Here is a 16,229-nt window from a genome sequence, read left to right as displayed (position 1 = left end):
TACACAAGCTTTCTCAATTAAGAGGGAGCAGCCCTGGTAAAGGTCACAAGCTTGGCTTACACGTGCAGCCAGCTTCCAAGCCCCAATTTATTCTTATTAATATAATAAGTGCATCAGTCAAACTAGGTAAGATCATATCATTAGACATGATCATATTTTTGCCTGTTCAGATGATGTGATTGTAACTTTCTGTGAAGAGGATTTATTTTAATCTATTTAGTGTGTATTTAACCTAGGATAGCTTTTGATGCAACGGGAAATCTCATAACATTTTGATGAAAGTAAAAGAACACACAAAAAATAAGGCATTTCTCTTCCTTTCCTGTGCTCTGAGAAACCCCAGTGGTGTTGGTGAGTATTATCAATTAAATTTGTACCCCTTATAAGAAACAATAGAGCAAGACTCACACTCAGTGGAGGAAACTGCACAAAGACAATGAAAGATGTGAAACACTGTGTATTGCCAAATCAACTATGAGAGCTAAATGCAGAAGAGCTTAAATACTGTACTAAAAGCTGAAGTCGTTCACTGCTGTAACACAGCAGTGTAGGTATAGAAGGTACCTTTGTGACTCCAAATTGAGGCCCATTAATAAAACCAGAAAATGAGCCACCTCTCAAGAGGTTACAGACACAATTATGAAATACTTCACACTGAAAGACTTACAGAATGAACTGTATGTGCTGTATACTTTTCTGTAGCATTGTAATTAATGCCAATGGTAAAAATGAGGGAGAAGGGAACCCAGATGCTCTAAACCAGCCAACTTTATTAATTCCTAGAAAAATGCTGCAGGTATGATCATGCCACTTGTAAAACACAAAAAAAGAAACAAATCATCATCACTATGACTGGTCCATGAAGCATCATGACACAACATTATTTTTCCACAATAAGAGGCCTCATAGGGAGGGAAGCAGAAGCAACAGATGTGTTACAACTGTAATGCTTTTATCAAAGGCTTATGTAGCTTTACTTACAAGCAAACTGCTATATCTGTCCAAATGAAACTACTTAATGGATGCAAAATTGGTTGGAAAAGCAGTTAATTGCCAAATTAGAAGGCTACTTCAAGTGAAGTCCTACAAGACAGCCAATAGCTCTAGTTCTGTTCAACACATGCATTAACACATGGGACCGTGGCAGTGCTATTGCCTTTGTGGATAACAAGAAGCTGGGATGAACCAAAGCACAACAGAATAAAAATTCAGAGTGATCACAAGTAGGAGCATCTGGAAACAGGACACAATTCAACGAGAATAAAAGCAAGGTCCTATGCTTTGGCAAGAATTAGCTGCACCAACAGAGGAGCAGGAAAAGAATCCTGAGATATGTGGAAGACATGAAGAAAACTTTGATCTTTAAAGCCTAAGCTGGGTTTCAAGGGAAGTTCCTTTTTGGAACAGATGAACCATGAAGGTTTTGAACACTTCCCTCACCACAGATGACAGTCACCACCCCTGTTCAGGGTCAGAGGGCTGACCAGCATCTGCTAAAAATGGTGGTGGTCTAACATTTAATTCTAGTCAGCAGAGTGTAGGAAACATTCTATTTAGAGTGGAAAAGCTGCATTTGCTATATAATTCATATGCTTACCAGCCAGACCTTCCAGAAACAAGTATCAAGTGGAGTTTTAAAACAAAAAATACCTATTCATTTTATATGAAGATTATTTTAAATACATATCACAGAAAATATAAGCATGCATCCACTAAATCAAGCCTCTGTCATAGTAAGAGGACAGACACCACTTGTTTTGAACATCACAGCTGACAACTGTATGGCTGCGCTTGCTTAACATCTTACCTAAGGAATGTGCTGCAGTGGTTTTAGAACTAAAAAAACGGCCTAATCCAAGATCTCCCAGCTTCACCACCCCTGTGGCTGTTATAAACACATTGGCTGGTTTTATGTCTGCAAGAAGAAAAAGGTAAAAGGTCAAAGCCACAAAAGGTTATTTGGTTCTAATACTGCAATAGAAACATAGCCTGGAGCACTCTCTGTACAAAAGAGGCTCCAGCAGAACTGTGTTTCTTTATAGCTTTGATAGACTGAACCTTCCAAGACTTCAAGCTCTGCACATACACAAAAATCAGAGTGTACTTCCCAGCATACAAGAAATACCAATGAGGGAAAAAGTAGGAAACAGCACAACAGAATAGAGGCAACCTCCTTAACAGATGGACATCAAAGGAATAAGTCTGCTTCTCTTTGGAAATGATCATTCCACCTGGCGATGTTCAAGGCCAGGTTGGATGGAGTCTTGAGAGACATGGTTTAGTGCAAGGCATCCCTGCCCATGGCAGGGGGGGTTTGAACTAGATGATCTTAAGGTCCTTTTCAACCCTAACTATTCTATGATTACTACAAGTTTTCTACAGGAAACTGTACTGCCCACCATTGTCCCCTCACACCAAAGGCCAATTATTGTCCCCCATATACATAAATTCTGGGCTTTATACAGACCAGTTTGTTCATGGAGCATAAAAATTACTAGAACTCCAGTTTCCTCAGCAGTCATGCTAGGATTCAGTTATAGAGGCTCTTTCCTCACATTAAAAAGAGCTAGATATGCAATGCTCCAAATTTCAGCCGGCAATTAGACCTAAGTGCAACTGATAAACTGCATCAAGGGATATATAAAGGACCAAAAATGGTATCACATTGCTGAAAAAAATAGTGAAGAATTCATTGCTTCAAAGGAGAAAGGAAATAACCAGCAGCAGAGATTGGTGCCTTTTGGGATATTTGGATTTCCTGGGTCAAGTCCTTCACAAAGCATTTCATTTATGCCGAAAGCAGCAATGTAATTTTTGTGTAAGGCTCAAAGATAAAAAAAATTCTAAGACAAGATTAAAAAATAATTAATGAAAATAGAGACCAGCTTATGAGAGTGTGGGACATGTTTGTATTAATATTTCAGGAAAACTTGCAAGATGGAAAAACTCTTCTAAACTCTGTAAGGTTACAGCTAATATAATGAAGACTATTTCTTAGAGTTACTGTATCCAGTAGTCTCAGCATTTTAGTTCTGACACTTTTCTAATGGCAAGTTTGACACTTCTACTTAATAACAGTGTCTGGAATACAAAGCAGCTCATCTTCCTAATACCACACTCACTTCGGACTGAATCCTTTAACAATGAGGCAAAGAGACAGAAGGAGAAATCCATCTTGCAAGCTCCAGCCTCTCTAAACATGCATTGGCTGAACATCAGCATAATTGTTTTTGAATGTAGGCGCTTACTAATTGGAACATTATATTATTATTCAGTGAAAAGAGACTGAATTAATGTTACCTCTGTGCATCACCCTGCGGGAGTGCATGTGTTCAACTGCACTGCATAACTGCACAAAATATTTCCACACCGTCCTTTCCGGGATTAACCGTTTCTGCTTTTTAAAATACTGTGGGAGGAAATAAATAAAAGATCAGTGAAAAAGCAACACATTTGACTCGTTCCTGGACTTGTGTTAGTCAGCTGCAGGTTACTCATGTCTTCCAGATCTGCAGCAGCATGACTTTTCTTCTGATTAGCTTTTAACTCTTTCTCTCTCTATGTAAACTTCAATGCAGTTCACTAATTAACAACTAGTATGAAAAATATGCTTCAATAGGTTTGACATTTTTGAATGGACACCAATTATGATTAGCATTAATCTCCTTAATTACCTTGCAAAACATATTTAATGCCTCAAAACAACAAATGTCTCCAATATTTTGCCTTAAGTAACAAAAGATCATTAAAAAAAAAAAAAATCTTGTAAACATTCGTTATTGTATAGTCTGTAAAGCAACAAGGTGATCTGTTTCCCATTTTAAAAGATGGCCAAAGCATCAGTAAAGTATCCATGTTTCTTCTGTGATCAGGCAGAATAATATATTCTATTTCATGCATATTCGGAATACTAAATTAACTGAACTATCTCTGGTGAGACAGAAAGACACTGCTGATCAAGAGACACACAGATCTGGAAAAAGATCGTTTTGTGTGCATTTAAGCAGTGCCGAGCAGAGCTGAGTCCAGATTCCGTGGACCTCTGGACACTACTTGCTCTCAAATAAAATAATCCTAAGCATAATGCACACAACGCAAAGGAGTGCAGCACCGTGATTGTTCTCTGCAATACTGAAGTCTTCTTCCCAAGCAACTTATTACAGGAATAAATATCCAGCTGCACGCTTCAGTGAAGACTAAACATTTATCTTCAACTGCTCTTTTTCCATTTCAAAGACGCACAACAGCCATGTATGTCACATGGAAAGTGCGACAGCTTCCTCCAAGGCATCCCAAAACTACACTGCTTTCGATTAGTGGTCCCTTACTTCTCACTGCTTCTTCCCGTGCTAGATTCTGAGTTCTTCATCCAGAGCATTAACACAACACACAATACACTTCCAGAGGTTTAAGATTTATCCTCACCCTTTGATATACAAGGTGCCATTGTATAACTACCTCTGAAATGCTGTACCCCGTTCCAGCACACTACAACTGCATTTCTTCTGCATCATACCCTTGAGAATTTCCATCAGTGGCATGCAAGAACAAGAATAAAGGAAAGGAATTGGTTGTTGCCCCTTTGTGCATCTTGTGCTTTTTCCTCTCAGTACAGACATCGGATGTCCGTTGTCACATCTTGTATTTTATGTGAAATGCTGTTACTAGTTCGTGTTTGACTCAAGTAATGGCAAATTCTCTTTTGCAGATCAGCTGTGAAGGAGCACGACCGTGCAATTCCCCAGGCAGCAAATCTGACAGATTGCAACAGTTTTAAACCAAAACTTGATAGCACAGAGGAATTACAGAGGGTGAGGGACAAAGTGTTATATACACAATAAAATTACTTAATTCTCATTAAAGTATTTAAGAGTGGATATGCAAGACCACAAGTGATAATTTTCTAAATGTCATGTCCAATAAGATTCGCCTGACATTTACAAGAAAGTCCCAGCTCTCCAGTGGGTTTTCCTGCAGCTCTCTCTTACATCAGCTTTACAATACCTCATAAATAATGCAGGCACCAGGGGCGTGACAAAGACAGTCCCTGTTTTTATCACTCTCACACCTTCAGAGTGTTGTTACTGCTGTTCCTACCGCCTCTCAGAAACTGAAAATCCTCACAGAAGCTTCAATTCCCAGGGGATGAGCAGGGTGTGGGGTGACTCAGGGGCAAGCAGGCAAACTCCACTCCTGCACTTAAAGCTGTATTTAGGGGAAGACTTTGGTTCCCTCTTGGTTTTAATTTCCTTTGGGTTTTTTTCCTTCTGTTAAAAAAAATGCATGGAATTCCAGGGTTTGCACCAATGGAAAAGCATAATTTATATGACTTTGAAAAAAAATCTACTGCATCTTCTTCAAGCCTGATAAACACATGGGAAAGCAGGCCAGGCTGGGGAATGTTGGCAGAAAGAATGCAAGTTACAGTGCTGTTTGAGTTATCAACCTTGGAATCTACAAACTGGGGTTTGGGAAAATGTAATTTCTATTTAGAAAGAGATAAAAGGTAATTTAAAAAAATTAAATACCCAACTCTGATAGAGAAATTAACGTGTTTGTAAGTAAGGAATGTTTTAAATTAAAAACTGTAAATGACAAAAGAAACATAAATATTTTCTATGATGATCTCTCAAAATTATGTAGGTAAAACTTTATAGTCTAACATCTAGAAATCAAGCAAAACACTTGCCCACCCCAGGACAATCACAGCCCCAACTCCTGCTCTTACAATCCTCATTTTTTTTCCATCTTTAACCACAACTACAAAAAGCCTGAGATAAACTGCAATTTTCCCAGGATCTGTTGGGAAAAGGCTAAAACATACACGAAGCCACAAGAAAACATAAGATAAAAATACACACAAGCTTTCCCCAGGCAGAAGGGCCAGCTCTGTCCCCACTACCCTCAGCGAGCAGAACCACGACCCTGACATCCTTTGGTGCAGGTCACTGGGGTCTGATGCAGAACCATCACTCCTGAGCGCTGTGGAATGAGGCTGTATCTGGAATTTTGGGGCTCCTCCCAGGAGCAGCTCTGCCAAGTGCCTGTTCCCAACTCACTCGCCCAGGGGGACTCTCCTATGAGATGGAGCAGATTTTCATGGATACTGTAAATTTAGCCGTTGACTATGGACTAAATGGGTAACTTGTTTGACAGCCTTTGGCCTAGTGCCTCATTGCTCTGCTGGCAAAGAAAACAAATCTGTTAATAAGATATTTTAACTGTGACAACAAGGAGGAGGAGAACTTTCCAAACATTCATTTATGATAATTACAGAATAATGATGGCAAAAAAACAGGTAAAACATGGAGAGAAGGTTGAGAGTGCTAACAAACTTGATATAACACATCTGTTCTCACAAGGGATGTATGTCTAAAGATTAACATGTCAAAGAAAATATAAAAGCAGGTGGTAACAGCTTAACTAAAGCTGGTTTGCAGCAATACAAGTATTCCTAAGAGCAACATAAAAGAAGAACAAGTACTTGAAACATTTTCTCAAACCCAAATCCCCATTGCCAAGAAAGTCAATACACTTTCTTGAATGTCTGCAGAGTGGCAGACAAGGCTATGTGAATAGTGAATCTAGCAATAATTAAATGTCCCTATCAGTCACAAGCTGCATAAATCAACCTTGCAAGTAACACACACGTCCCACCAAACCATGCAGAAGCTTGCTTCCTTTCCCAAAGCAGCGACCAGAAGCAAGCAGCATAGCCTGGAGTATTTATAATGTCACCAGACACCTTGGTTTTGGCTCTGGAAGCACCCTGTGGGTGAGCAGAACTGTGAGAAGAGAATACAAGTGCTTCCAGAACAGATGTGCCCATCACCTTGTGTCTCTGTCTGCCTAATCCTGACAGTTTGTAGCACCTCTGGAACTGGCACATCCTTACCTTAATCATCTGGGAGAGATCACCAGCATCGGCCAGCTCCAGGACAATGTTAAGTTCATTGTCTTCAATAAAAGAATCCAAATACTTAATTATATTGGGGTGGTTCAGTTGCTGCAAATAAGAGGGAACGCAAGAAGAAAAAGCTTAATGCTGTAGTAGCAAATGCCAAGATACAATACCTGTGCTGCTTCTGTAATCACTATGCAAAACAGTTCACAACAGGGGCAACCACAAACCGTGCTCTGAGTTACTATAGACAAAAATCCTGCAAGAAGTCTCATTTATCATAAGCACAGCATAATAAGTGCCTTGAGTAAAGAGCAATACAGCCCAAAGTAGTGTGAAACAACCTTTTCCATTTTAACCTCACAAAATATTTAAAAGTAATGTCCTGAAAGAAGCTTTGTTAAGCAATAATTGATTTTTTTTCTTCATTAAATATAAAGAAAAACCCAACTGTTGACTACAGTGCTCCTTGAGGTCTCTTTGCCCCTTAAAAGAACAGCTTTAATAAAACTCTGATGGAGGAAAATAATGCACAAATTGCATACTTTTTCTGATTCTTTATGCTTGCATCTTTACTAATTATTTTTTCCATTTCAGTACAGATTCTTACAGACACAATTGATATTTAAGGGTTTTTTTTTCCTTCTATGTTTCTTAAAAACTTGCATCTTCTCAGATTGTTTCACTTCATTCACAAGTTAAGAAACAGGCTCAAATTAAATTTTCAGGTTTAATATTTTATGTCTGAATTTCTTAAGGTGGAAAACTGTAATTGCTTAAAAAATAATGCAGTGTCTCAATATCTCTATTCACTCCCTCATTTTGTTTCAGATTCTCTCTCGTGCTCTTAGAAATGCAGTAAATTTAGAAACTCCTGAAGTGAGCATGTAGTCTACTAAACAGCTGTGACTCAACCTGTCTATTCTAGGGGTTACAAAGCCGAAAGAAACACTGTTATGATCCATCACACTAATCACTCCTCTCTGCATGCACATTAGGGGATAGATTCTCCCTTGCAATGCTGTGTCACTAGCACACATTAGCCTTAATGGGATCCATGTGCAGGCATCAGGAGAAGAACATTCCCACAAGCCCAAGCCTTAAATAAATAAATAAATGTCACAGCCCACCATTTCTGTTGAAATTCCCTGTAAATGCCTGCTCTCAGGTGCACTGATCAAAGACCAACTTCCAGTGAAAAAGCAGCACCAAAACCACAAGCAGAGTAGCCCCTGACACCTAACGCACACCAGGGTGCCTTCCCCCCACAATCACACACACTGTGACGGCAGACCCGATGCTGGGTGCTGTGTACTGCTCTTGTAGGTGCAGTGAAGCCCTGGATTTAAGAGATGCTTTCTGTCCTCTTTAGGATGCTCTGAGGGAACTCTCTCCTGAGTTCCCAAAGGCATCAGAGAGTTCAGGCAGTCAAACAAGCCTTTTTCTAAGCCTCAGCACCACATGCCAATAAAACACATCAAAATACTACAACTATAACAGGGAATGAAGCCCACACACTGCTGGGAGAGCTACTACACTGACATTTTCCTGTTCCGTTATCCCAGAACAGCCAGGTTGATCACTCTGGAGAAGCTAAACTTCCATTCTCCACTCTTGTCAAACTTACTTTAAATAAATATATTGACTCTTAACTACTGTATATTTGTGTGGCATGCAAAAGGCTACCAGGACTTTTTTTTGTCAGAAGGAAAGTGTATTCATTCTCAGAGATTCTTAAATGCACCAAACACCACAAACACTTTCTCTTGGGTTAATGACATTTCCTATTTCTTTAATGCATCCTAAAAGTGTGATGGCAGTTAATGTCTGATGTGTATGCACAGCAGCACTGTCAGCAAGAGGCATGTGGAAGGGTAAGCCACCTCTAAATGAGTGAGCGTGGGTGCTGGCAGCCCAAACACTGATTACAGCCACATTATTGAGCTGCTTTACCGAAACCTTTTAGCCAGAATTACACTGAAAGTAAGATACAATTTTGTCTGGCTTCTGGTAAATTTTGAATAATCATAATTCACTTACAGATCACAAAAACCCCCCTTTTTCATGGTCACAAAGAAATCTTTGATCAAAAAAGACGAACTATTATTTTGACAGGGATGGACTACAGCAAGTCTGTGCAATTCCATCACCAGTTCCTCAATGGTCGGAATACACACAGATAGTGCTTCATTCCAGCCAGAGATTTTGAACTTAGATACATTCTCTCAGAGACAGACACAACATTTTGACTTCAAAAGGAGCTGAATCAGGCTTCTAATACTGCCACAGCTTGACCAGAGAGCTTTGGTGATGTTATGAGAATGGGGAGAGTGAGATATCATTTAAATGACTTCAGCAGCAGCCAGCATATTCCCTTTCACAACTCAGCTGCTCCGATAACCCTGGTTTGGTATATGGCTTCTTGATGAGTTTCACTCAAGAAGGTAAGCTGCCTCTGGTCATCCCACCCAGGGAGTTGGGAGCTGACCTTCTGGACTCTCCTGTCACTGTGGGTACTTTATTTTGTTTCCTCTGCTTCTAATAAATTCACACATTCTGCTCTAAATCCAGTGCAAGTTTATGATGTTCTATAACCAGAGTTCAAACCAAAACTGTTTAAATGACCTAGAACCCAAAAATACCATAACTCTTGCATCACATAGACATTCTAGCTTGCAAAAGAAATCAGTCTTTTAAGATCCTTGTGTGTGCTATATAAGCTTTATTTGCCATAAAAAGGCAAATGACCCTTGCCAACCTGAAAACAGGTTTTTTCTTAAATCAGAAAAGAGTCATTGTAAACATTCTTACCTTCAAGAGGTCAATTTCTTTAATGCAATCTTGCCTAGCCTTGGCATCCATCATTTCAAAAATCTTCAAAGACAAAAGCATAGAAGAAAAATAAAATGAAAAAATAATTTTGCATTTTAAAAATTGCTCTTTCCTCCCCCAATTTGTGGATTTTCTGCTGTAATGAGTATTCACACAATCCCCAGATCAAAGCAAGATCAGTGTTTTCTTTATTTTGAAACCACTAAAGGGCCAGCAATAGGGTAAAATTAATTGTAGAACCTGTAGCAATATTCTAAGCAGCACAAAAAAAGGAATTTGCTGTTGTCATTTTCAAAACATCGTTTAGTTTCTATTAATTCCACATGCTAAATAAAAGATAAAAAAGTTGACTTTTTCTTTTCAACAGATACAGCTTCCACTGATTACTCTGTAATAATTAACGCTAATATTGAGCATTAATATTCATTCTGTAGTAATCAAGAGAGTTAGTCACTAGAAATAAGAGTTTAAAGGATCTGCTGAAGGATTAAAGGCAAATTCCTTCAAACAAAGTGCTGTTCTGAACACTGCACAATACTTAAACCAAGTTACAAATCTATGCAGTTTGCATGAAAGTTGTTCAGAAATTCTTCTAACACCCATCAGCAAGCGCAGGCATTTTTCACTCTTGTGTTCTCATGACTTCTCTGTGATGAGATGGCAGCCTCCTACCTGGATGAGCACATCCATGAGGGCCTCATTCCTTCACACATACTTAACTCTAACTTAGTGAATCCTTTTTATAAAGTAAAAAGTGAAATGAAAAATAAATATAATTGCACTATTGCTTCATAGTTCTGATTTAGAAACATAAGCCCACTCCAACACAATGAGGGATAAAGACCATGCAGTGCAAACAGATGGCTCAAATGGAAGCAGGGTCCCGTGTAGGATATACAGGCTGTATGGAGATCATCACCACAAGGAGGGAGCCACAGCAGTGGAATCACTTGGGCTCTTATATCCAGATGTAAGCTGAACATCATGAAACTAACCTGACTTAATCAGTATCTGCAAAACTGCTTTGAGACCTTTAGAAGCATTATTCTTTACTTCTTATCTTGAAAAAAGTAATAAAAAACCAACCAAACAAACTTCTAAAACCCAAATGAATAACATAAGAATGCCGAACATTGGGGCTTTTAAGTATAAAAATGTCAAACCTGATCATCCACTGCTCCCAAACTTTAAACTCTCAATTTATAAAGCATTTTATTGCATTGTTACTGCTGACAAAAGAATAGTGAAACAAGTATTTGACTCAGTAATCTGTGTAGACACTTAAAACACTCCTATTCTACTTGCTAAATAGTAAGACTATGAACTTAAAGCACTCACCTGAACTTTCTTTAATGCCACAGGTTTTCTGTCCAGAAGACAAGTTGCTTTGTAAACTTCACTGAACTGTCCTCGTCCAATCTTCTTCTCTATCTGAAAATCTGCCAATGTGCAGCGATATGGGTACGATGTTAAATGTCTCTGTGCAAGACAAAAGAAATTAAATGAATAAACTAGAAAAGGTGATGCAAAGCCATGAATTTGCATTCCCGATGTCTTCCTTACGACCACAAAGTAGCAATTTCTATGACTCATCATATTCAGAAGGATAGATTCCTCACAGTAAGGACTGACCAGCAAGAAAGACAAACAAATTTGATGTACAATGGACAATGGAGTGGTCTGGCTTTCCTTTTCCACCTTCAATTTTCCTTGCCCACTTCAGACAACACTGTACCAGAGCAGTGACAATAGTAAAGCACAGCATCCACCTGCAAGTGCATACACACATGTAATGGCAGAGACTTGTGCAAAAACATTAACTAAAGCATAAAACTAGTACCAAGTACACAACAGAAGCTGGGGGGAGGGCTTCCAAGGGATGCAGCCACCATTTACTGCTTGATCCTCAGCAGACATCCCAGCGCAAGTTGCCAGGAAGGGCAGGCCAGGAGGGCTGGATGTTTTAAGGAGATGACTAGTGCTACCACTGTCATTTCCTGACACAGAGGGGTGTGGATGGAAGCATTTAAAATGCAGGTAAAGCTTTCAGTCCAGCATCTTTTGCCAGCAATACACACAAGAGAGTGAGGATCTCTTACAGTGTATATTTAAGTAAGTTTGCGCTGCTGCCCTTTGCAATAGAAACAGAAATGACTATTATTCAACAAACAATAAAAAGTATCAATGAGATATTTGAAAAAGCTTCCAGATTTCCAGGTGTCTGTGCAACTCTGAACTACACTCACAGTTATTTGGCAGAGGTTTTGCAAACAAACTTGTAAAATTCAATGTTTTTAAGAAAAGTCACCAATAAAGTCCCCTAAATAGTAATTTCTGACCCACAAACTGCATCAAGCAACCAAGAGAAGCTATTTTGAAAACTGTTACCTTTACAGCATTTTTATCACAACAAACACAGGAGAAATCCCCACTACAAAAGCTGCTCTACTGCAGGCATCAATAAAAATGATTATTTTTATAAATGCTGAGGCTACAGAGATGAGACATAAATCACAAACCAGGCAGTGGAAAGATTATCAGGTCTTTTTGCCATCACCTTCCCCCTCATCTCTCTGGCAGCAGAAGGCTGCTCGTTGCTGGAGCTTGCCCTGCACTCCCCCACGCCCTTGAGAACTTCCTGAGGATAAAGCTCTGCAGTTCTGGAAAGAGAGGACTGTTGCTAAACTGAGAAGCTTAGATAGGTATGAACTCCAGAGAAGACAAAAATGCAACACCACAGTGCCCAGCCAATGCGTGCTAATTCAAGTAGGAACATAACTGGGAATATAACTCCAGGCCATCATGATCATCAGCTTTCTCAGTTTAAGCTCCCTAAAAGAGCAAACCCGCACTCCTCTTCAGATGAAACATCACTTTGACTAACTACTTGTGAAACGCCAAGGCCACAGGTAAGTTTTTCCATCTATCACCATGAGCATTTAAGCATTTCATACTATGAGAAATGGTTTTCCTTCTTCTAGGCAAAGATGGCACAGTAAAAATTTTAATTCATGTACAATAACCTACACAAATAGGAGGGGTGCAAGAGAATTTCCAGTTATTCACTAAGGTGAATCACAGAAACAGGAAGCTCATTTCATCAAGTGTTTCCTTTCAAGAGTTCAGGGAGCTTCCCTTTTAAGATCACTTCAGTCTTCCCTAACTGTGAAAGAAGCCCCGTCAGCCACCTTACTGCACAGCCACCACTGACTGCCAACGTTTGTGTAAGCTACTCTCAGTACCTGTGCTGTGCTCGAAGTGACACTGCATTTACAAGCTATAACACCACAGCAAAATAAAAACTAAACTGAAGATCCAGGATTTGCTTCTCTAAGCTTTGCAGTGTATACTTAGCAATAAAACAAGAGTATCCTGTCGCTGATGAGGAAAAAGGGAGCCAATGGGTCATCAGATAAATAGCAGAATGTTAAGATAACATTACTTTATTATTTACACACATTCCCCTTTAAGTAACTAAATCATCAACAAAGCAAGGCAACATGGGATGAAACCTGACAAGTAAATATTCAAAGGAATCGGCCCCTGCAGCTTTCTCTGTTTAAATATCACCAGAAGAATGTCTGAACCCAAGGATCTGTTCAACTTGACTGGTAACTAACATCTCCATTTCCCAACTTTTTCACATATGAGCTACTAAGCAAACAAATTGAGCTGTCCAGTCAGATTGCTTTATCCAGCCAAAACAAAGGTGTCAGTACATAAAATTACAGAACGCTTTTTCCTAATTAAAAATTAGAAAGAAATCAAAGCATTTCCTTAACTGTGAACATGTGCCTCCTGAGCCAGCTCTTCTTGAGCTGTAAGAACATTTGAGCAAAAGCTTTTCTAACTTGGAGTTAACATTCACAATAAAAGGTAGCAGTTTTAATGAGATTTAATGAAGCAACTACCGCAAAACTTTCTTTTAAAGGAAGAAATCCATGCTGCAGTCAAGGATGGTATCCATTTGCCCTTCATAAATCATTAAATTGTGCGTTAAAACTAAGAGTGTTTAAGTGCAAATTAATATTTTAAGCGTGTGCCAAGAAGTATCTAGCAACTTCTTAACTTGAAAATATAAATAAACGTTAGGGAAGTGACAGGGTGTATGCGTGTGTCCTAACCACTTTCACATGGTTAGCACATAAAGTCTGCTTGCCATGCTGGAGTTAATGCCGGGTGATGACTGGACACCTTAGCTGATATGTTCTGGCATCCTCCAGGACTACAGCTGCATATTTACATACGCAATGACCTAGATTTGCATTTGCTATCACAACCTATCAGACCTAATTAAAGTAACAGAGCTTGGAGCTTTCATACAGGCTGGAAGATGTTTGATTTCGGTATAAACCAGAGAGCAAGCTCAGGTTAGACCAAACCATGCCAGGAAGCTCCCTGTGGATTACAGCAGTCCATTTTCCCGTATGTCTCTCTAAACTTCACCTTCTCTTATGCTTTGCTTTACCTAAACGTAAGAGGTAGCGCTTCTAAATACTGTCACAAGGTCAAGAATACCTAAGAAATATCTACCTTCTCAGAGCACCATCCCTTTAGTCCTACCTTGCACACATTTCACTTATGACTTTTTCCAAGTCCTTTCACATTTAACCACTACAATTTTTCATAAACCTCTTGAAGAACCAGTACCTATTTATTTAAATACACCATGATCTTTATTTCTTCAATCCGAGAGTTTTCATACACAGATATAAATTGTGTGTAAAATTAGATGCCACCATCACCTTCAAACCTGTTCATCAAAAATAGATTTTCTCATTTTCAGGATGGATTCAAGCTCGGTGAAGGGTTCAGGTCTGTGTGAATACAGTAAAACTAAGCTACTGTCTCCGCAGAACAGGTTTCAAGGTCAATGATGGAGTTTGAATTAAAAAGAAGAGAAAGAAAAAGAAAAAAGAGAAAGAAAAAAAAACCAACTAAAAATCCCATCCAACCACCGGATTTCTAAAGGTACTATGAAAACTGGGCTGTTCGCACATTTCTGCTCCCAGGGCAGCTGTAGGAAGGGAGCAGTCTGGGAAGAACTAGTTTTGAGACAAAGGCTCTTCTTATTATCCATACAATGAAGTCTCATTCTTCTGCTACTCCATTTAAAAAAAAGCTGAAGATAAAAGTAAATTAATTCCTCATTCAAATAAAGAGGCTATTCATTTTTACAAAGAAAGGCAGAGATTATTCCAAGAACAAGCTATTATGAACAACATCTCTGGCACACAAGATTACATCTTTGAGATGTAATCACTGATGTGAGAGCAAAACTTTCAAAGCTGGCAGAAGGATGCCACGGCAGCCCCTGTCACAACACTTACACAAGTTTGCCAGAACTTTCAGCCTCCAATTTTGAGGTGTTACAGGATTTTCTGCAAAATGGAATTAGTAAGGTGACAGGATGTACTTTCTACTTATGCTCCCACATTGTCGGGGATGTCTGCCACAGTGCTACCAGAGGTACCTGACTGACTCTCTGAGCACAGGAGAACACAAACAGGCCAAAACTTAGAGCTGAAGATTTGATAGTTTCCTCTGAATCCTCCACACACTTCTACAGCCACATGCAGGTAGGACAGCTACATCATCAATCCAAGTTTTGTATTATTTTAAATGAGTAGTTGTACAGCTCAGAATTTGTACTTTTTTGATAAGAAAAAGACCTGTTCCATTGATAGACTTTCAATCTCCAGAACAATTAGTGTTTGGCCAATAAATTTACTTCTTTGTAATTATTTAAGAGCTGGGGAAAACCTAAACTGTCCAGCAGTCTCCAACTCGATGTTGCAGGCAAAGGAGAGTACTGAGAGACTGAAGACAAAACCACCAGTAACATACTGACATGCTGCAGAGCAATGCCTGTGTGTGACTGCTTCTCCCAGTGGCACAGGAAAAAAAAATAACTCTGAGCTGAAAAAGGGGAACATTCACTGCTAATTGCACAATATACAAACCCAGAGTGCTAATGTTAATTAATAATGAAGTCAGTTGTTCTATTGCTGTCTGACTGGCATGCGAGAAACCAGCACTAGTCATCAGCCTGCGCAAATGGTCACGAGATGTTTAGATTATTTATAATCAACCTAAAAATTGTTACAGATTGGGTAACCAACAGTTAAACAGTCAGACTCTACAATCTTCAGATGCCAATAAAAGCATCTTTCCTGTAGTGCCATGAAATGAAATATTCTTTAGAAGAGTAAAAACACACTCGCCCAATTAATTTTCTGAAATCTCATTAAAAAATTTAGCCCGACTAAGTCATACACTTCTGACCTGAATTTTAATTATCTTTATGCTGGATAGAAGGGGTTTTTTTCTGATATTTGCAATGCATCATTAATTTTAAAGGAATGGTTTCCTTGCTTCTAAAGTACATACTTCATCTGAATGACATTTACCATAAACTAATTTCACCTTTAAAAGACATCTGCGATAGTAGATGGGGGAGCTTCAGCCCCTCCAGTTGAGCACACATACATTATAA

General features: G+C 39.1%; 1 protein-coding gene across 3 annotated transcripts in view; it reads right to left on the bottom strand.

The window, feature by feature from the left end:
- The window catches only part of NEK6 (NIMA related kinase 6), a 61,723-nt gene that overhangs the window by 18,134 nt on the left and 27,360 nt on the right, over nt 1–16,229 (bottom strand). For all 3 annotated transcript variants that reach the window (XM_030506749.1, XM_030506750.1, XM_030506751.1), the window contains exons 3-7: nt 11,072–11,212; nt 9,713–9,775; nt 6,896–7,006; nt 3,301–3,409; nt 1,808–1,915 (exon numbers count right to left, since the gene is read on the bottom strand). In XM_030506749.1, the coding sequence (XP_030362609.1) occupies nt 1,808–1,915; nt 3,301–3,409; nt 6,896–7,006; nt 9,713–9,775; nt 11,072–11,212 (532 nt within the window). The remainder of the gene's footprint in view (nt 1–1,807; nt 1,916–3,300; nt 3,410–6,895; nt 7,007–9,712; nt 9,776–11,071; nt 11,213–16,229) is intronic.

Source organism: Strigops habroptila, chromosome 15 (assembly GCF_004027225.2).
Source record: "Strigops habroptila isolate Jane chromosome 15, bStrHab1.2.pri, whole genome shotgun sequence".
Taxonomy (NCBI): domain Eukaryota; kingdom Metazoa; phylum Chordata; class Aves; order Psittaciformes; family Psittacidae; genus Strigops; species Strigops habroptila.
This window is presented reverse-complemented; position numbering and strand designations above follow the sequence as displayed.